This window comes from Lepidochelys kempii, chromosome 4 (genome assembly GCF_965140285.1).
Source record: "Lepidochelys kempii isolate rLepKem1 chromosome 4, rLepKem1.hap1, whole genome shotgun sequence".
Lineage (NCBI taxonomy): Eukaryota > Metazoa > Chordata > Testudines > Cheloniidae > Lepidochelys > Lepidochelys kempii.
Genome location: NC_136383.1, coordinates 112,102,627 through 112,123,935, shown reverse-complemented (window position 1 = coordinate 112,123,935; position 21,309 = coordinate 112,102,627). Strand labels below are relative to the sequence as shown.

General features: G+C 41.2%; 1 protein-coding gene across 5 annotated transcripts in view; it reads left to right on the top strand.

The window, feature by feature from the left end:
- CC2D2A (coiled-coil and C2 domain containing 2A) overlaps nucleotides 1-21,309 on the top strand; it is a 132,403-nt gene that overhangs the window by 10,127 nt on the left and 100,967 nt on the right. For 4 of the 5 annotated variants that reach the window (XM_073342476.2, XM_073342473.2, XM_073342475.2 and 1 more), the window contains exons 5-9: nucleotides 12,360-12,448; nucleotides 14,638-14,733; nucleotides 17,350-17,448; nucleotides 18,509-18,691; nucleotides 19,815-19,971. In XM_073342476.2, coding sequence (XP_073198577.2) covers nucleotides 12,360-12,448; nucleotides 14,638-14,733; nucleotides 17,350-17,448; nucleotides 18,509-18,691; nucleotides 19,815-19,971 — 624 coding nt within the window. The remainder of the gene's footprint in view (nucleotides 1-12,359; nucleotides 12,449-14,637; nucleotides 14,734-17,349; nucleotides 17,449-18,508; nucleotides 18,692-19,814; nucleotides 19,972-21,309) is intronic. The other variant, XM_073342474.2, reaches the window with a different exon arrangement.

The following is a 21,309-nucleotide window of genomic DNA, read 5'->3' as shown; positions in this document are numbered from 1 at the left end:
AGAAGGGCAGTTGGGACCAAGGTTCCAGTCCAGGGCCCATTCCAAGGGTAAGAGTCCTGAGTCAGATTTCAGGATCTGGGTCAGGAAGCAAAGTACAAATCAAGCCAATGTTGAAGCCAGGAGTTCAGGAGCAGTATAGTCATGACAACTGTAGGAGATTTGTGGTATTGCCTGTAATTTTCCTGGAATGCCTCTGGGGTTTATATGGGTGGGGAGCCAATGAGGAGCCATGAGGATGCTGCCTGTTAGTCCCCTTCAGGTGGGACTTCCCATGGTTTGTGTCCATAGCAGGTTATGGGCAGTGGAGCGCAAGCTGGTTGCAGTGGCTTCTGGGTAGCGGCATGAAGATGTTAGCTGCATGGCAGCTCTGCAGGCCTGTGTTCTAGACTCAAAGGGCCTTACGTTACCTCTTCCTGGGGTGCCCTCCGATAGCCAACCTAGGTTTGTCTGGATGAACAGCATGGAAGGCTGCCACAAGGTCAGGGAGGTGATTTGGGATGCAGACTCGTAGGATCACATATTGTGACAATAGCCCTCCCAGTCTGTGAGGTTCCCAGAGGGAATCACATATAATTTTTAAGTCCTGTATCTCGTGGCCCTTAGATTCATTGTGTCCTTCGATCTATACTGGAGTGGGCAATGGTTGAGCCAGGTGAGCAAAAGTGTTGTTGATATAGGGTTTTAGTAAGGATATATAAAACACTGGGGGTATTTTGGGGGATGTGGGTAACTGAAGCTTTATGGTCACTGGTCAGTGTTGTAAGCAAACTCTGCTTGGGGTAGGAGGCTTGACCAGTTGTGCTGCTTCACAAATCTCCACCAGAACAAATACTGTTCTAACATTTGATTTGCTTGTTCATACTGACCATCTGTTGGTGATAGGTGGTGGATGTGTAAGTGCAGACCCAGAGCAATCATAGGGTTTTGCGCCAAAACAATGACACAAACTGCAGACCCTGATCAGTTGTGACTTGCTCTAGGAGTCCATGGAGATGGATGTCATGAGTCACCAGGAGCTGAGCCTTTTCTTCTGCAGAGGGCAGGTGTGCAGTGGAGATGAAGTGGGCCATTTTTATCAACTGGTCAACCATAGCCAGGACTGCAGTTTCTCAGTTAGACATGGGGAGCTTGACCATGAAGTTCAGGGTAATGGCCGCTCAGGGACTAGACAGGGTCTTGGAAGGCATTAGGGCGCCGAGCTGTTTCGAGCCTGGCTTCTTGATGCAGGCGCATGTCTCACAGGAATCAACATATGTGTGGATTTTGTGCACATTGAGGGCCAACAGAAGGAGTAGGTGGACAAATGGAGGGTCTTGAAGTGCCCCAGATGGCTTGCTAATAGTGAGTAATGACGGAGCCTTAGTACCTCTAACTGGGTGGCTGGTGGGACATACAAGCGGCACTTGACATAGAGCAAGCCATCCTGGACCTGGCTTGCCGTCTCGACCCCCTTGGGAGGAGGCTCCTTCTCTGTAGCTGAGCAGATTGGTAACATGAGGTCTTGGGGAATCATGGTATTTAGGAAGTTCCAGGACATAAGAATATATTTGGGGGAGGAGGGTGCGTGTTTCTGGCTGGCAAGATATTCCCCTATTTGGTTGGGACAAGGTAACAACAGTCTTGTTCTGGGCCCCAGGTGGGATGTGATGGTGAATTGAAGCATGTGAAGAACAGGGTTCAGCAAATCTTCCTCTCGTTCAGTGCTTTGGCTCAGTGGAGATATTCAAAGTTTTTGTGATCCGTGTATACCTGTACTGGTACTGAGCACTCTCCAGTTAGTGGTGCCACTCTTCAAAGGCTGCTTTTACGGTTAAAAGCTCCTCATCTAGAATTTCTTAAATCTGTTTGGCTGGAGTGAGCTTCTGTGAATAGTAGGCACAAAGGTGGAGGTGCTTTTGTGGACCACGTCTTTGAGAGAATATGGCCCCAATTGCCACATTAGAGGCATCAGTCTCAATGATCAAGGGTTGTGCTGAGTTGGGATGGACCATAATTGGGGCGCTGGTAAAGGTAATCTTGAGCAAGTCCAGTGCTCATTGGGCCTATGGGAACCAGTGAAGGTGGTGTTTTTGTGGGGAAGTGCTGTCAGGGGTTGATTTGGCCTGAAAACTCAGAGATGAACATTCGATAAAAACAAACCCCAGGAAGTGTTGTAGCTCTTCGATGTTTTGGGGGTGTACCCAGGTCTGAACCACCTGTGCCTTCTTGGGGTCCATTTGGAGGCCATTAGGGGACAGGATGTAGCTAAGGAATTCCATGGAGCACTGGTCAAAGCTGCACTTTTCCAGCTTTGCCTAAAGGCCATGTTGATGGAGCCGTTCCAGGACTGACCGAACATGCTGGGTGTGGTGTTCAGGATCCTCGGAAAAGATGAGGATATCATCGAGGTAGACTATGCTATACTGGGTTAGGATGTCATAGAAGACCTCATTTATGATTTGCTGGAATGTTTCTGGGGCATTTGTGAAGCCAGATGGCATTACCAGGGGCCGTTCTGGGTTTGAAAAAGCTGTCTTCCACTCATCCCTGGCTCAGATCCGAACCAGGTTATAGGCCCCTGCAGGTTGAGTTTTATAAATACATGGTCCAGTAGTTCCAGGATGAGTGGAAGGGGGCACTGATTCCTGAGGGTAACCTAGTGTAGGTTTTGGTAATACATGCATAGGTGCTGGGTTCCATCTTTCTTTTTAACAAACAGAACTGGGGCCCCAGCAAGAGAGGTAGATGGCCATATGAAACCCTTGGGCAGATTCTCTTGGAGAGAGGAACGCAGGGCAGCTATCTGAGGTTTGAACATCGCGTCAATACGGCTGAATGGCACCTTGGCTCCCGGGTGCAGCTCGATCGGGCAGTCATAATCCTGGTGTGGTGTGGTGGTAGGGTGTCAGCATTCTTCTCGAAGACATCACCGTAGTTGCTGTACTTGTGGCAGTGCTGGAGTCAACTCTGATGGTATTTCACCTGACCCACAGGCAGGATCAGGTGGAGGGTATGTCTTGGTTCTGAGGTTTGTCAGACAGTGTGTGTTGGCAGACTTGCTTGAAAAACTTGGAGCAGAAGCTAACTTGGTGCTCATCCCAAAGGACCATGAGCCAGCAGCGGTGAAATGACCAGGGTTATGGGGAAGAACCTCCCGATGGTCCCAAATGGAAACTTCACGCTACTGTCTCCTGTGTCACTGGCCCCAATGACAGGAGTGAGCCATATATAGTTTCTACTGGGTTGGGGACAGTCTTTGGTTGAACTGAAATACCCAGGGCTTAGGCTGTATCAGTATCTATGAAGTTGTCCATTGCCTGGAATCCACGAGTGGCCGCTGTGGCAGAATTTGGTAAGGCTCCCCTGGTACATGGAGGCAGACTTGGACTCACCATGCCTGGGGCATGCCTTAGCAAGGAGTGGGGGAGGGGGTCATTATGTCAGGCTTACCCAGGCCAACTCCCTCTACCAGGCCTGGGTGTGGTTGCTTCCTGAACTGTGTTGTGCTAGAGCTCGGGGTGGACAGCTGGCAAAAGTTTGGCTGATCCTCCACAGTAGAAACACAAGCTGTGACAGTGCCGTTTTTCCTCAGGGGTCACATGGTGGCGGGAACTATCCTGCTGCATGGGTTCAGAGTCTGGGTTGAGATTGGTACTGAGGGTCACTGGTCAGGTAGTAGCACAGACCCCTTCTTTTCCTCATATTGCTTGCTGAGCCTATTGTCAGTGTGGATGACAAGGTTGATGAAGGCCTCCACAGGCTAGCTCATCCTTAATCTCCTCACATAGTCCCCACTGGAACTGGTAGAGCTGGGCCAATTGGTTCCACTCAGGGTCGGAGACTAGTCACCAAGAGTGGGCGATGCCATGCTGTCTGGAGTGGCTCACGTTTGTGAGCACCTACCTTCTGGGAGACTATCAGAAAAAAGGGCAGATAACCTAAACTGGTGGTGTCTTCTATAATTAGATTTTACCAAGTCACTAACAAATGTGAACTCCTGAATCACTATACCAGTCTTACCATGGAGTCACAAACAATTCCCTTAGACTCTCCAGTCTGTCTTCCCACCCAGAGAAACAGGACTTTGTGATAAAAGGTCATTTATATCAAAAATTACACCACATTCAGGTTGCTCCCAGTCCCAAGAGACCAGTCACTTACCCCAGATCAGTTGGTACCCTAGATTTTACACCAAAGACAATGATGGTAGCTAATTCTATAGTAAATTAACTATAGATCTATTAGCTAACAAAAGGAAATGAGAGATATTGAGAGTTTGAAGCCGGTAAAATATATGTATAGGTGAGTCACAGTCTATAATTCCAAATGGTAGCAGAGATGTAGTAATCTGCCAGTTTCCCAGAAGTCTCTCAGGACTACCCAGAATGACTCTGGGAATCTCCGTCTTCTCGTTCTGTTATTCCACCCTGTTAGAATCCAAACAGTTCAGAGTTGAAGGATCTTTCCTTGAATCCAATACTTATAGCTTCTTGTTACAGAAAACAAGCTGAGAGGGTCACTACTCACATGGGCTCTTCCTTTAATGATGAAGAGTCAGGAATACATTGCAAATAGTTTCGCTACTGATTTTACAACACTGTTCACTACAACCTTGTTTGTCTGGGACCAAGCTTAGAAGGAGTTGCCCAGTATTGCAGAAGTCCCAAACCACATTTGTGTGCATCAGTTTTCTCATTGGCATTAATCAATGAAGAGGAATTGAGGTGAGGTTACAAGTGTCTTTGATCCAACAAATCAGAACACACTTTTGCAAAGTAATAGCATTATTATTTGCTTTGAAACCTATGTTAGATGTTTCTAAAAGTAAATATCCATACCAAGTAGGTAGACACCTTAGTTTAAAGGGCACAAAGCTTCAAACAAAGCCTTGGACTGTCCTTTAAGGAGAGCAGAACCAGTAGCAGCATGGCTTAATCACAACACCCTTTTTCTGTTTAAATGACAAGGGAGGGACTAGCTTAATCCTGGAGGGTAATTTACACCTTGAGTATAATATTAATATGTAACCTGTATATGGCTTTAATTGCATATTCTAGTTATCTTCTGTCACCAATATTCTTGTATAAGTGTCTTGATTAATCATCAGTCTCAATGTTGCATTATGTAAGTTGTGTGATAAAACTCCTCCCAATCCTCTTGGCCTTTTCATTTTTATAACCTTTCTATTAATTTAATTCCTTATATAAATATGAAATCACCCTGTACTCAGGCCTTGGCAAAGAAATATTTTTTTTCCAAAGGAGAAAGCAGAGCACTGTTTAGCTTAAAAAAAAACCTGACTATATTACTAATGGTATGATTGGAGATAGCTAGAAAAAAATATTTACTTGAAATGTCAGTGTTCACAGCTGTTCAAAGAAAAAAGCCACACGCTCCAAAAAACATCAGCCAAAGAGGCTGCACCTTTAGTCGGCCAATCATTTTACAAAATGTTTACTTTTCTAGTAGAAAAGATGAATTGTGAGGTATGGGACTTAAGGGATAATTCAGCTACTTCTCAAAGAGCAGGAAAAGAAAATAGTTAATTCACATGGAGGAAGGACAAAAAAACCCCTTGCTTCTTCAAACAGCAAAAAAACAGCAGACATTAGTCAATGCCATGTTTTCAAACAGTCTCTGAAGAGCATCAGAGAAACTCAAGAATTGCAATGAAAATGAGGGAGATTTGTGAAGGTGTGAAGAACATTATGGAGTTAAAGTCCTGACCCATAAGTAGGTGGGAAACAAGATACCACAAAAAGGAAAACATGTTAAAAAATCTGTACTATTGGGTGTATAAACATAATATCATCTATTATAAAATTCCACAGGCTTTTATGCTATGTTCTTCTTTGACACAGTATGAACGCTACATTAAACTGAGCACCTGTGAAAGGAGATAAGTGGACCCTCAAATGTATAGGATAGGGTGAAAACCTAGTCTTGACCATCCAGTCCAGCTGGAAACACTGCAGTACATATGAAGAAACATTTCTGTTGTGCATAATAGGCCCATTGTCATGAAAACCGTAAACATTTTTCCCATCTGTATAAATATACAATAGTAGGCCTTGGACAGAATCTGCTTTGTCTTTTAATTCACACAGCCTGCCTTCAGTAACAAAGAACTACTTTGCATATATTATTTAATATTTTTAATGCAGTAGCAGCCACAGGCCATGACCAAGATGGGGACCACATAGTAGGCACTGTACAATCTCATACCAAAACCTAGTCTTTGCATGAAGAAGTTACAGTCTGAGAGAGACAATGTATGAAGGGTGCAGAAAAGATACCACGAAATATGAAAAAGGAGCCTCTAATAAATTTGGTCCACAAAGAGGTGTGTCGATTTGTTATGAATGTAGCTATGTCGGAAGGGAGGCCCAGGCCCTTTGGAAGCAAGGATTGAAAAGCAGAAAACAAACAGTAAGTCTCCTTTTCCCCAGCAGTCTAATAATCTGAACCAGTGTTTCTTCATCATTTTAGGTTGGCAGCCCCTTATTTGGAGTCAGAAGTTTTTGCAACCCCCTCTTACTTTTTTTTTTTTAGTAAATGCAAGATGAGTATCAGTAGTAACAATAATTTGTGTGTTTGTTTTGAGAGCTTGGCAGAGAATACGTCACCTTAAAGAGTAAGGATGTGAGAGGAGTGAAATTTTCTTTGCTTTAGAGCATAATTTCAATGCCTTGCAACAACCCTGAGCATCTTTCATGTTCCCTCCCAGGGGATCACTACCAACCTAGAAACAGGGTTCTAGAAGTCATCCTTTGATCTTCATTTTTGAATCTGATCTGTCCTTACATCAAAGTTCTTTCCATTATTGATACAGTGCTGTATCTTGGGTAGAGATCCTAAGTCTTCTAGCTACCAGCTGTGGGCACACTTTTTCCTCGATTTGACCCAGTAAACTTACTGTACCTAGCCCATAGCACATTTGCAGCCTGGCATAGAATCATAGAAATGTAGGGCTGGAAGGGACCTCGAGAAGTCATCAAGTCTAGTCCCTTGCACTGTGGCAGGACCAAGTAAACCTAGACCATCCCTGCCAGGTGTTCGTCTAACTTGTTTTTAAAAGCTTTGAATGAGTGGGACACCATGACCTCCTTTGGAAGCCTATTCCGGAGCTTAACTATCCTTATAGTTAGAATGCTTTTCCTAATATCTAACCTAAATCTCCCATGCTGCAGATTAAGCCCATTATTTCTTGTCCTACCTTCAGTGGACATGGAGGACAATTGAGCACCACCCTCTTTATAGCAGCCCGTAGCATATTGGAAGACTGTGACTGGGTACCCCCTCAGTCTTGTTTCTCAAGACTAAGCATGCTCAGTTTTTTAAAGCTTTCCTCATAAGTCAGGTTTTCAAAACCTTTTATCATTTTTGTTACTCTCCTCTGGACTCTTTCCAGTTTGTCTCTATCTTTCCTAATTTGTGGTTCCCAGAATTGGACACTACTCCAGCTGGGGCCTCACCACTGCTGAATAGAGCGGGACAATTGCCCCTCATGTCTTACATACAACCCTTCTGTTAATAAACCCAAGAATCATATTGGCCTATTTTGCAGCTGCAGCACACTGATGGCTCATATTCAGTTTGTGGTCCACTATAACCCCCAGATCCTTTTCAGTGCATTAGCACCTAGACAGTTATTTCCCATTTTGTAGTAGTGCATTTGTTTTTCCTTCCTAAGTGAAGTGCTTTGCACTTGTCTTTATTGAATTTCATCTTGTTGAATTCAGACTAAGTCTCCAGTTTGTCAAGGTCATTTTGAATTTAAAACTGTCTTCCAAAGTGCTTGCAACCCCTCCCAGCTTGGTGTCATCTCCAGATTCTATAAGCATATTCTTTACTCCATTATCCAAGTCATTAATGAACATATTGAATAATACTGGACCTAGGACTGCAGAACTCCACTAGGTACGTCCTCCCAAGTTGACAGCAAACCATTGATAACTACTCTTTGAGTACGGTCTTTCAACTAGTTGTGCACCCACTGTGACATACCAGGTACAATCCAGACTAATGAGCAGCTGTGTCAATCCTGCCGTGCAACCTTGGGTGCCTTATAGCGCCTTGCTGAAGTAGCTCCCACATGGACCACTAACAGACAGCCTTCCAGCATACAAGTCTCACCCTATGTAACTGCAGCCTGCCAGCCATACTTGGGTTATACTCTAGCTCTCACCAGCCTTGGCTATGTGGCTGGGTGACCCCAATACACCCCTAATCTCAGATTTTCCCCTAGAAACATAAATCCTGTACTGTCCAGGAGAGGGCTCACGAGATTTTGTTATTCCATTAAGGGAATAATATGACAACTTGTCACCCCAAATAGAGTTACCTGGACACTTCAACTTGAGCACACTGGATTAGATAAAACAGTAAAAACGAGAGATTTTAAGTGAGTATAAGTAACAGGCATAAAAGTCAGAAATGGTTACAAGAAAAATAAAGATAAGATGTTTACTAATCCCTAATTTAAACTGTATCAGATTCAAGCACATTGTATCACCACATGCTTTCAGAAGTCTTACTAACCAAACCCTGTAGGTCAGGACACCTCCCCCAGTGTCCAACAGATGCTTCCTTTGTCATTTCAGGTGCAGTGAATACTATAGGCAGAGAGAGAGGGGAGCCTTGGGGTGTTTGTCCCTCCTTTTTATTGTTTCAGACTCTCTCTTGCAAAACATTTCCAGCTGGGCACTAGGAGACAAAGAGTCTATGATATTCTTTATAACCCTATTATCCTCCAGGTGCTTTCAAATTGATTGCTTAATAATTTGCTTCAGTATCTTTCTAGGTATGGAAGTTAGGCTGACTGGTCAATAATTCCCAGGGTTCTCCTTGTTCCCCTTTTTAAATATAGGTACTTTGCTCGCTCTTCTTCAGTCTTCTGGGACCTCTCCTGTCCTCCAGGAATTCTCAAAGATAATTGCTAATGCCCTGAGATTGCTTCAGTTAGTTTCTTAAGTACCCTAGGATGAATTTCATCAGTTCTTGCTGACTTGAAAACATCTAGCTTACCTAAATGTTCCTTAACTGTTCTTTCCCTATTTTGGCTTGCATTCCTTCCCCCTGGTTGCTAATGTTAATTGTGTTGAGTATCTGGTTATCATTAACCTTTTTAGTGAAGACTGACACAAAACAGTCATTAAGTACTTCCGCTTTCTTGATGTCATCAGTTTTTAGTTCTCCTTCCCCTCTAAGTAGAGGAACTACACTTTCCATATGATGGTTTGTGTAAAACCAAAAAGATTAGATACCCTTATTTTTAATGTAGAGTAGCACCCTGTGGTGCTCCCCAGAACTTTAAAATGGAGATGCTTCCTGGAGGACTAAGGGTGAAATCCTGGCCCCATTGAATGTGTCCCAGAAATTCTCTCTTACTTAACAGCCTTTCACTCCAGTCAGAATTCAGCATTTCTTTCTTGGACATGTAGTATTCAGAGACTTTAAGTCTACATGAAAGATGATCGTTTTTAGAATTTCACTTTATCATAGAATCATAGAATATCAGGGTTGGAAGGGACCCCAGAAGGTCATCTAGTCCAACCCCCTGCTCAAAGCAGGACCAATTCCCAGTTAAATCATCAGATCATCATTTAGGCGCCCTTTTGGTTAATAATCAAACTCTTGCAAATCACAGAATTTCTCTAATGGAAAAGTAAAAATTGTAATAATTTTAAAGATGATTTTACCATTGGATAATTTGTAATTCATGTTCCCATTTGCCCTGTTGACTTTGCTTTCCTAGTCTGGTATCTCTCTTTGAGACTTTTGCTAAGGAAGTACTGCTTCATGCCATTTATGCTAATTATACATACATGTGGTTACTTATTTATTATCTCTCAATTAATTTCAGAGAAAATTTGCTCACTTTAAAAGTAAACTGTGTTTTTCTAACTTCTAGCCATGTAAACTCATCTTGCAATCTAAAAGTCAAACTGTGTTCTTTCTGGTTCAACGACTCATGCATCATCACCAGTATGAAAGATGCTCCAGATCAAGCTGTGCCCTTTTTTTCACCTCTGAAACTCCATTGATTTCAATGGGACTGCACAAGTCTAATTGAGGGCAGAATATGTCCATGAAATTAGAAGTTAGTTAACTATTCTTTGGGTGATGCATGAGCCAGAGTAGAATCTATCTTCCTCTCATAATTGTACAGGCTCTATAGTGCTAAGAGTTAAAAATACTGTGACAGAAACTGATTTGCCACTAAAGCAAACATATGACTCAGTACACACTCCTAACCCCTTGACCTCAATCCAGAGCCTCCTCCTGCATCCCCAAGCCCTCATCCCCAGCCCCAACCCAGAGCCTGCACCCCCAGCTGGAGTGCTCACCCCCTCCCACACCCAACCCCCCTGCCCCAGCCTGGAGCCCCCTCCTGCACCCTGAACCCCTCATTTCTGGCCCCACCCCAAAGCCTAGGGGAATCCTCAAGCTTCCATGCCTCCCTGCAGGGCTGTTTGTGGCCTGAGACTGATTTTTTTCTGTGAGTCAGTGGGCCCTGATAGTCCGGGGTGGAGAACCTTCTTTCTATGTCATACAGGTCAGATTAGATCAGTGGTTCTGAAGCTATTTACCATTGTGGGCCGCATACGTAGCTCTCCATGTGTTACGTGGGCTGCGTCCACTTGATATATATGCCATCTGTGTGGCCCTGGAGATGTCACGTGGGCTGCAGCTGTGTGCTGACTGGGCTGAAAGCAGCCTGTTGTCTACAGGTTGAGAACCATTGAACTAGATGATCGTTGTGGTTCCTTGTGTCCTTATAATCTACAAACTGACATCAATGTTACTAGCATGCATGCAGGTGTCTGCAGGATCTGGACCTTGAACATATTCTGCTCCAGTGAAAATAAGGAAAATGACACAACATGAAGGGCTTGAAACTGTGAAGAAGCCAACAAGGTGTTGTCTGAAAATACTGAGAACTGTGATTAGCACATACAATGGTTGCCAGCTATTGAATTTATTTTAAAAGGCTAAAGATGAGTATAGTGATGGTCCTCACCCCTGGAGTGCCCCCAGTGGCGTGGTGAAGCATTGCAATTATGACTCTGCCTCAGTTTTCCCCAGTGGGCTTCGATAAATCCAGTGAGGCTTATGTATATTGAACAGTACACCATCAAAGGTCTAGTTTATTTTACTTAAAAGTGGAACATTATACAAATAGGCGTTCACTCCAGCATCTTTAGCTGTAGGGGGAGAGGGCTGAGTTAACTTTAGTCCATCAACCTCACTTACATCTAGGTCTGCTACCCTCAAGGCCCACTTGACATGGAACCCTCTTCTAGAGCCAGGGCCTCTTTTCATGAGCTAGGGAAGTGGTTCTCCACTTGGGTCAGGGTCCCCCATGGAGGTCAAACTGCAATGATCCTTCCTTAGGACAGCATATAATTCCTCTTATCTGGGGCTTCTCTTCCTATCTGGTGAAATTCTTCCACAAGGGACAGGTTCTGCTTTGACTTGGCACTCATAGCTCTTCCCTTTTGGAGCCTCTCCCACTTAGGAACATTCTTCCTTAGTTTCCTTTCCTGGTGAGCCCCATCACTTTGGGATCTTTCTCATTCTGGGGACTATTCCTCTCACCGGAAGTTTCTGTTCTCTAGTCTGTACTGTGAGTAGCTGCCTTTTATCATGCCCAGGTGCTTCACTGCCTAATTAACTGCCCCAGTGAGATAACTAATCCCATGAACCTGAATTGCCAAATTCCCCTTTATGAAGTCTGTCAGAGGTGGGCTGAGCCCCTGACCCCTTCAGAAGGCCAAGTACCCTGTGAGAGTGAGGAACTAGATTTTTTTTGATAGCGTTACTTAAAAAAATAAGGTTTTACTTCATTTTGGGGCCATATATAATAGCTTTGAACAAAGACTAGTACATAGACAATGGGTATCTTGTTTTAATGTTTGTTCTGGAATTGTCGTGGGGGGGGTATTCCTTTAATCACGATTGATTCTATGTAATACCGTATAATATTAGAAATGGCAAGCTCAGATCACCAGAATATGGAGCACATCAGATAATTAAGAGATATTTAATGGAAAGAAATGTTGATATATTGTACTCTGGATGGTCAGATCTAATCAGTTGTATTTTAATTTAATTTTGGAAGGCAAATCTAGCTGGGCTAAAGGAGTTCAACTGCTAGCCTATAAGGTTTGAAACATGAAAACCAAGACTTATTTTTCATTGTCAAAATCAAGTATGTGTATATTTTAATGTTTTCTCAGTTGAAGAAGGTCTTTCTGTTGGAAACTGAAATTTTCCATATCCTGTAAATATTTTGAATAGCAAGTCTTTTATATGATTTTTAGATTCTGCCACCAAAAATCTGTAATTCTAGATTTATCATGATTTTCCTGTTTCAGGCTTCCCTCCTGTCCCTTCTACCTCAAGAACAAGCTTTGCAGAATTTTCCATTAGGGAACGGATGAGAGAAAAATTAAAAGCTGCAAGGGTGAGAATGCATTTATTAAGGATTTTATTGTATTTGATAGAATTTATGAGAATTTAATCAATCTTCTTTGTTTTGTGCTGCATATAATTGAATGAATTAAATTTGCCTTTGTAACTCTGTTTAATATAGTATTTGATATCTGTACAGATTAATTCCCAGTAGTTGGTTTTGATGTTATTTTCTAAACAAGTTAATTTGATTCTAGTTTGTAATATGAAAAATGTAATGTTTGGAAAAACCTTGCCATTTTAACTGAGAGTCAGATCCTGCCACTTTTATGTTGAGTAAGTACTACTTTCCATGCTGGAGTCTTGCTGAAATCATTGTGGCTACTTGTGGCATAAAACTACTGTACAGTGTAATAAAGGGAAGCAGAAATCTGGCTATTATTATTTATATTATTATTATATTATATTATATAATATTATTATTTATAATAATTTAAGAGGATTATGCAGTAAAAAGAATCTTTCATTAATATTACTTGTACTAAGTAGGGCTGTTGATTAATCACAGTTAACTCATGTGATTAACTCAAAATTAATTGCGATTAAAAAATTAATCGCAGTTTTAATTGCACTGTTAAACAATAGAATACCAACTGAAATTTATGAAATATTTTGGATGTTTTTCTACATTTTCATATATATTGTATTCTGTGTTGTAATTGAAATCAAAGTGTATATTATTTTTGATTACAAATATTTACACTGTAAATTCACCACATACAAGTACTGTAATGTAATCTCTTTGTCATGAAACTGCAATTTACAAATGTAGATTGTTTTGTTTTTGAGTGAAGTTATGTTTAAAAAAAAATGTAAAACTTCAGACCCTACAAGTCCACTCAGCCCTACTTCTTGTTTAGTCAATTGCTAAGACAAACAAGTTTGTTTACATTTACAGGGGATAATGCTGCCCACTTCTTATTTACAATGTCACCAGAAAGTGAGAACAGGCATTTACATGGCACTTTTGTATCTGGCATTGCAAGATATTTACGTGCCAGATATGCTAAACATTCATATGCCCCTTCATGCTTCGGCCACCATTCCAGAGGACATGCTTCCATGCTGCTGATGCTCGTTTTAAAAAAAAATGTGTTAATTAAATGACTGAACTCCTTTGGGCAGAATTGTATGTCTCCTGCTGTTTTACCTGAAATCTGCCATATATTTCATGTTATAGCAGTCTTGGATGATGACCCAGCACATGTTGTTCATTTTAGGATCACTTTCACTGCAGATCTGACAAAACCAATGTGAGATTTCTAAAGATAGCTACAGCACTCGACCCAAAGTTTAACAATCTGAAGTGCCTTCCAAAATCTAAGAGGTGTGGAGCATGCTTTCAGAAGTCTTAAAAGAGCAACACTTCGATGCGGAAAGTACAGAATCCGAACCACCAAAAAAGAAAAATTTCTGCTAGTGGCATCTGACTCAGATAATGAAAATGAACATGCATCAGTCTGCACTGCTTGGATCGTTATTGAGCAGAACCTGTTATTAGCATGGACACATGTCCCCTGGAATGGTGGTTGAAGCATGAAGGGACATATGAATCTTTAGCGCATTTGGCATCTTGTGGCGCTGGCTACAACAGTGACATGAGAATACCTGTTCTCAGTTTCAGGTGACATTGTAAACAAGAAGCGGGCAGCATTATCTCCTGATAATGTAAACGAACTTGTTTGTTTGAGCGATTGGCTGAACCAGAGGTAGGACTGAGTGGACTTGCAGGCTCTAAAATTTTACATTGTTTTATTTTTGAATGCAGTTTTTTTTATACATAATTCTACATTTGTAAGTTCAACTTTCATGGTAAAGAGATTGTACTACAGTACTTGTATTTTTTAATTCACCTCATACTATTTCTTTTGTTTTTTTTACAGTGCATGTACTTGTAATCAAAAATAAATGTAAAGTGAGCACTGTACACTTTGTATTCTGCATAGTAATTGAAATCAATATATTTGAAAATGTAGAAAACATCAAAAAATATTTAAATTGTATTCTATTATTGTTTAACACTGCAATTAATTGCAGTTTTTAAAATCGTGCAGTTAATCACAATTAATAATTTTTAATCACTTGACAGCCCTAGTAGTAAGACCTTGAATTTCCAGGAATTGTTATAACATTACTCATATGTTGTTATATGACCAAAATTTCTTTTTTGTTTTTTCTTAGTCTAAAGCAGAAAGTGCTTTACTGCAAGAAGGTCCAAGACCAAGGCACTTAAAAAGCCTCAGGCTGAGGGAATCAGAAACTAAATGGGATAAAAAGGTGAGAAATACAATGTGTATATGTGCATGCGCCATATGCTGTCATTTGAACAAGAAAGTGAAGGTAATAAAACTGTCAGTTGTTTGAAAGCCATTGTGTAAGATCATTTGTATTGCTCTTTTTTATATTGTCTGCTAGACAGAAAGACATCCCGAATTTTTCAAGAATTCTCTAGTTAACAGGAGCCTTTCCAATTAATGCATTTCATGTACATGCTATACATACAGTATTAAATTTTCTTTCGTTATAGCATAGACTTCAAGTGAGGCTTCTATCACCTTGAGATTAGCCCTTCCAAGCTCTGTGCTCCTGTTATTTACCATGTTTTAAGATACATAATTGCTATACTTGAACCAAAAAGAGTATTTTATCTATAAATAGTGTGCTTTTATATTTTATTTCTGTTAGAGGTTACACAGGTAAAGCTGTAGCTTTATATAAAGGTACAAAGCTATAACAGCTAAAGAACTCTCACTTTTTAGATGTATTTCTTTGTGAGCATTTTGCATCCTTTGATTCCTAAGCCCTTTATGTTGATAAGGAGATGGGGTAAGTAAGGGAGAACGGGGTTTAAAAAGTCCGTTCCTAAGCCACCAGGGGAGCTAGCAAGCAGGAGCAACAATTGGGAGTTTTGCGAGGCAGTCCTCCAGGTGAGGGAGGAGAGACTACATGATCCTCAAGGTGAGGTTGTCTGGTTGCTTGCTTGCTTGCTTTAAATATTACAGTGTGTTGTATTGTGGGGGCTGTGTCCTGAGCCTACTGACATGCTAGGCTAGGCTAGATAATGAGACTCTAGCCTGCTATCCTTTGATCCCTAACTCCTTTAGAATCACTTGGCAAGCGGGCGGGGTTAACTCAAGGAGAACTGAAGTTTTTAAAAAATCAGGTCCAAAACTCCTGGAGGAGCTAGCAAATGGAAGTTTTGAGGAGTGTGAGAGGCAGATACACCTAACAAAAATACTCTGAATTTAGACCACTAACACCCTCCCCGCCCCCAAAAAACCCTAACCTAACCAACCAAACAAAAAAACCCCTGAAGACTAAAAGTAATGCAGGCAGTAGTCCAGCATCAGAGTGAGGGCAGTCTAGTTTATTGCACTGTATGCAGCATATACGATTACCTGTCTTGGGCAGATGGTGTATGTGTGCATATGGTGCAAGCAACTCATGGCCCTTAGAGAGACAGTATTGGCTCTTGAGACCAGACTGGGTGAACTGGAGGAGCTAAGGGAGACAGAGGTACACAGAGAAGATTTTCACAGACATAATAGATGGGTCCCACCCTTGAGTTTGACATGCCTCCATGCTGTAAAGGAGGATGACATTTTTGGGGAAGAGGAGCATCAAGCTGGAGTGGAGGGAAACAAACCCATAGTTTGCAGATGGTGTCACTGTATCCTCTCACATTGAGGATACCCCTCCTGGGGAGGGAATCCCAGTTACTAGGAAGAAGAAGGTAATAATAATAATGGGGGATTTGATTATTAGAAGCATAGATAGTTGGGATTGTGATGACCCGGAGAACCACATAATAAATTGCCTGCTGCAATGGCTGTGGATCTCATAAGACAGACGGATGTGCAGTGCTGGGGAGGAGCCAGTGGTTGTGGCATATGTAAGTACCAATGATGTAGGCAAAGGTAGGAGAGTGATCCTGCAGGCCAAATTTAGGCTGCTAGGTAAGAGATTGAAGTCCAGGACCTCCATGATAGCATTAACTGAAATGCTTCCAATTCCACCTGCTGGGCCAGGAAAGCAGGCGGAATTGCAGGGTCTCAATGTGTGGATGAGACAATGGCGCAGGGAGGAGGGTTTTGAGCTATTAGAAACTAAGGAACCTTTTGGGAAAGGAAGAGCTTTTACAGGAAGGATAGGCTCTACCTAAACCTAAAAAGGAAACAGAGAGCTGGCTTGTAAAATGAAAAAGGTTGTAGAGGATTTTTTAAACTAAAGGCTGGGGAAAAGTTTATGGATGCAAAGGAGCACAAGGTTCAGGTGGAGACATCTCTTATGGATGAATTTATTAAAGGAGGAACTTTATATGCTTGTAAAGAGGATAGGAAGTTGGTAAAGTACAAGTAGGAGCTAATGAGGACAGTCGAACATAGGAGTTCCATTTAAATGTAACACACAAAGGCAAGCAAGTGAATATTGACAAAACGTACAAGTGCTTATGTACAAATTTTAGAAATTTAAATACTAAGGTGGATGAACTAGAGAGGCTGGCATTAAATGAGGATATTGATATAATAGGCATCATGGAAACTTAGTAAAATGAAGATAATCAATGGGACGCAGTAATTCCAGTATACAAAATATATAGGAAGAACAGTAGGTCATGTTGGTGTGTGAATGTAGTATTCAGTTCCGCTTTCATAAATTGTTGTTTCTATCCCTCCTTTCATAATCAGGATCACACAATGGTTTGAGTAGTTTTGTTTTGCTTTAGAAGAGAAAAGAGTTAACTGTAACTAGCAAATGCACCCACTTTCTAATAACCTTTTGATCAGAATAAAATTGTACTGTAAACATGCAACAGTTAATCTGTACACCGAACTACTCACCACCTTCATTTTGCTGTGTCTGTAAATAACGTGTGTGATAACTTTAATGCAGTCTGATGATGAGTCAAGATACATGCAAGAGGATGAATGCCAGACGTCTTCTAAAGTCAAGTTTCGTGATTCTGTCAAAAAACTCAAGCAAAAGTCACACGTAAGAATCGTTTTCCTTAATAACAGCAACCTTTACTGACCTCAGTGGGGATCGATGTCACTGCGTGGAGCAGCTGGCAGGGACCTAACTTTGCAAAATGCCCTCCCCATTGTCAGGGTGCTTAGGAATGTAATAAACAATTAAAATATGATCATCTTCATAAACCCATAGCAACTCTACCAACAAATATTAAAAATAGCCACAAAAATCTCTGATAAAACGTGAATTGTGAAATCAGAGCAATATGGGCCCAGGGATTAGGGCCCATAGGAGCTCTCACTTCTTGTTAGACAGTCCTCTGTCATTGATTGACAGCCACAACAATACTCCTCCATGTTATATGTCTGGTAACAAAATACTGCTGTTAATTGAGTCACTAAATATAAATTTTAAAGATTAGTTCTGCCTATTAAGGGGCAGATTTTGACTTTGTGTGCAGGGGCAGAAGAGTCCCAAACTTGTGCTTCTTGAGTGTAGGCACATATGGCATCATATCACTGCAAGCTGTGCTACAGGAGGCAGGACTGGACAATGTCTCTGCCCCCCACCCCCTCAGTACTGTCTGGTAGACTCTGGGGCCTTCAGCATGGAAGGTGTAGAAGTCACATCTCATTGTGCCCCTCTAAACTCCCTCAGAGGGCATTGTTCCTGCTTGTGATTTCTGTGTGCAAAATATCTCTAGAAACTGCTGTATGTAAGATGCCCTTCTGCCTCCCCCACATGCGAGGCTTTAGCTTTCACAGCATAATCCTGGTCTCTGATCATTTCCCAAGTATGTTTGTATTTAAAAAGATGAGCAAATTAAAACTGAAGCAGTTGATATTTTAAAAACCTTACTATAAATGTTTTATTAAGTGGTAAAGATATGAATGGTAAAAGTGTTTTGATATATAAACTATTTAACAGATGCTTGATTTCAATGTTTTGGTGTTTGTGTGATATTTTTTTAATGATTCAAAATGTTATTGCTGTTACTCGTGAAAGGATAGTTTTAGTTGTTTTACTTGTATTAAAAAAATGGTAAACATGATCTTAAATAAATGATGCCTTCTCTCCTTAGATCCAGACTGATTTTCCTTCTGCTGAAGAAGCATATAATTTTTTTACTTTCAATTTTGATCCTGAACCAGAGAATATAAAGGAAGAAACTAAGAACAAAAAAAAGAGTGAATCAAATCAAGAGGAAGGGGAAGAACAGGAATCTATAGTAAGCTATCAGCAAGAACAAATAGAGGATGAAATGGTACAAATCATACACTTTTTTCATATTTTTATTCAGACTTTTTATGCTAACTTTTGCTTATCCATTTAATAAAAACTGACTTATTTTGTAATTTATTTTAAAAACAAAACGTTGGGATTACGTTTTCAAAACAGATATGAGCTAGAAGTTTATTTTCTTTGCAATTAGTGCTTTTTTTTAGCAGTGAAGTACTTCTTGCTTAACAATTATATAACAAATAATTTACACTCTTGATGCAGAAGCCTTGTAAAGCTGCATAGCCATATATGAGAAAATAGAGTTTCATAGTAAATTGAACAAATCAGTAGACATTGTATCAGTAGATGTCAATTTTACCTAAGGATAATATTGCATGTTTATTAAAGAGACTGAAAAAAAAATTATGATAGGCTACTTTTTCAAGACAATATGAAAGTAGGATGACAAGACATAAAGGAAAAGTGATCATAGTTGATAATCCAAGGTGGTAACTCCAGGCCTAAATCTTCCACCTTTCTCACATTGAGCAGTATCTTCCCCCACAAATTGTCTCATTCATTCCAAGGGTGGCAGACTAGTGTACTACTCAGTGTCAGTAAAGGTGGTAGAATCTGTCCCAATTAACATATTTTTAGTAAACTGTACATTTTGTTAAGATGAAATGGAGTTTCTATTTCCAATACTCTAACATACAGTAACTTGCTAACATCTTGAGTAAATTATGATGATATTGATTTTGATCATTCCAGTGTATGAATGTGAATAACTAGCTTTACCAAATACAGCACAGCCTCGCTATAATGCCTTTCATAATAATGAACCTAGAATATAATGAACCTGGTACCTGGATCCTGCCGTGGCAGGGGCTGACGGCTCCTTCAGCCCCTGCTGCAGCCCAGTGCTGGAGGAACTGTCACCCCTGCATCCCTCGCGATGGGTCTCTCTTGCTGTAATGAACCCCTGGCTACAAAGAATAAATGGCTTGGATTCCCGAGGGGTTCGTTATAGCAAGGACGTACTGTACAGCATAATTTAAATAAAACCCATTTTTCTGATTGCATGGAAAATTGTGAGGTTGATGCCTTCCAGACCAGAATTTTGTACTAAACAAAAGAACTAGTAATTTTTTACATCTAAAATCTAGGATGAAGAGGACTGCCTTGTTAATGATAGAGAAGATTTATTCATTATTGATCAAATGGCTCGTGATTTTCTAGTAGTAAAACCTGCAGATTACAAAAGCTACTCTGAGCGACTACAGAAGGAAAGAGAAATTTTGTTCACTCCAAGCATCCTAACAGGTATGATGTGCATTTTTTTCTTTTGTTGGTTAATTTAACTGAATATAACATACTCTAACCTCCAATAGCACCTGTTGACTGAGGATCTCTGTGGTACTGCAGGTACAGCCAGAGGAATCTGTGCCTGAGGGGGAGTCTTGAAGCACAGAGACCTAACTAAGTTGTCTCATATGTTAGACTTTCATAGAATCATAGAACTGGAAGGGACTTCAAGAGATCATCTAGTCCAGTGGTTCTCAATGTCCAGTGGGGAAGCGGCACGGGCCAAGGGACATGCTGGCTGCCCTTCCTGCAGCCCCCATTGGCCTGGAGCGGCGAACCGCGGCCAGTGGGAGCCGCGATCGGCTGAACCTGTGGACGCAGCTGGTAAACAAACTGGTCCGGCCCGCCAGGGGCTTTCCCTGAACAAGCGGCGGACCAGCTTTGAGAACCACTGATCTAGTCCAGTCCCCTGCACTCATGGCAGGACTAAGTATTATCTACACAATTCCTGACAGGTGTTTATCAAACCTGCTCTTAAAAATTTCCAATGATGGAGATTCGACAACCTCGATAGGCAGTTTATTCCAGTGTTTAACTACCCTGAGAGGAAGTTTTTCCTAATGTCCAACCTAAACCTCCCTTGCTGCAATTTAAGCCCATTGCTTCTTGTCCTATCCTCAGAGGTTAAGGAGGACATTTTTCCCCCCTCCTCCTTGTAACAACCTTTTATGTACTTGAAAACAGTTATGTCCCCTCTCAGTCTTCCCCTCCAGACTAAACAAAAACCCAGTTTTTTCCATCTTCCCTCATAGATCATGTTTTCTAGACCTTTAAGTATTTTTGTTGCTCTTCTCTGGACATTTTCCCAATTTCTCCACATCTTTCCTGAAATATGTCACCCAGAACTGGACACAGTATTCCAGCTGGGACCTAATCAGTGCGCAGTAGAGCGGAAGAATTACTTCTCGTGTCTTACTTACAACACTCCTGCTAATACATCCCAGAATTATGTTTGCTTTTTTTGCAACAGTGTTAGTTACACTGTTAACTCATATTAAGCTTGTGATCCACTGTGACACTCAGATCCCTTTCCGCAGTACTCTTTCGTAGGCAGCCATCTCCCATTTTGTATGTGTGCAACTGATTGTTCCTTCCTAAGTGGAGTACTTTGTATTTCTCCTTATTGAATTTAATCCTATTTACTTCAGAACCCACTCAGTATGCCCTTCCATCTTGACTGTGAACCACGAATAACTACTCTCTGGGAATGGTTTTCCAGCCAGTTATGCACCCACTTTATAGTAGCTCCATCTAGGTTGTATTTCCCTAGTTTGTTTATGAGAAGGTCATGCGAGA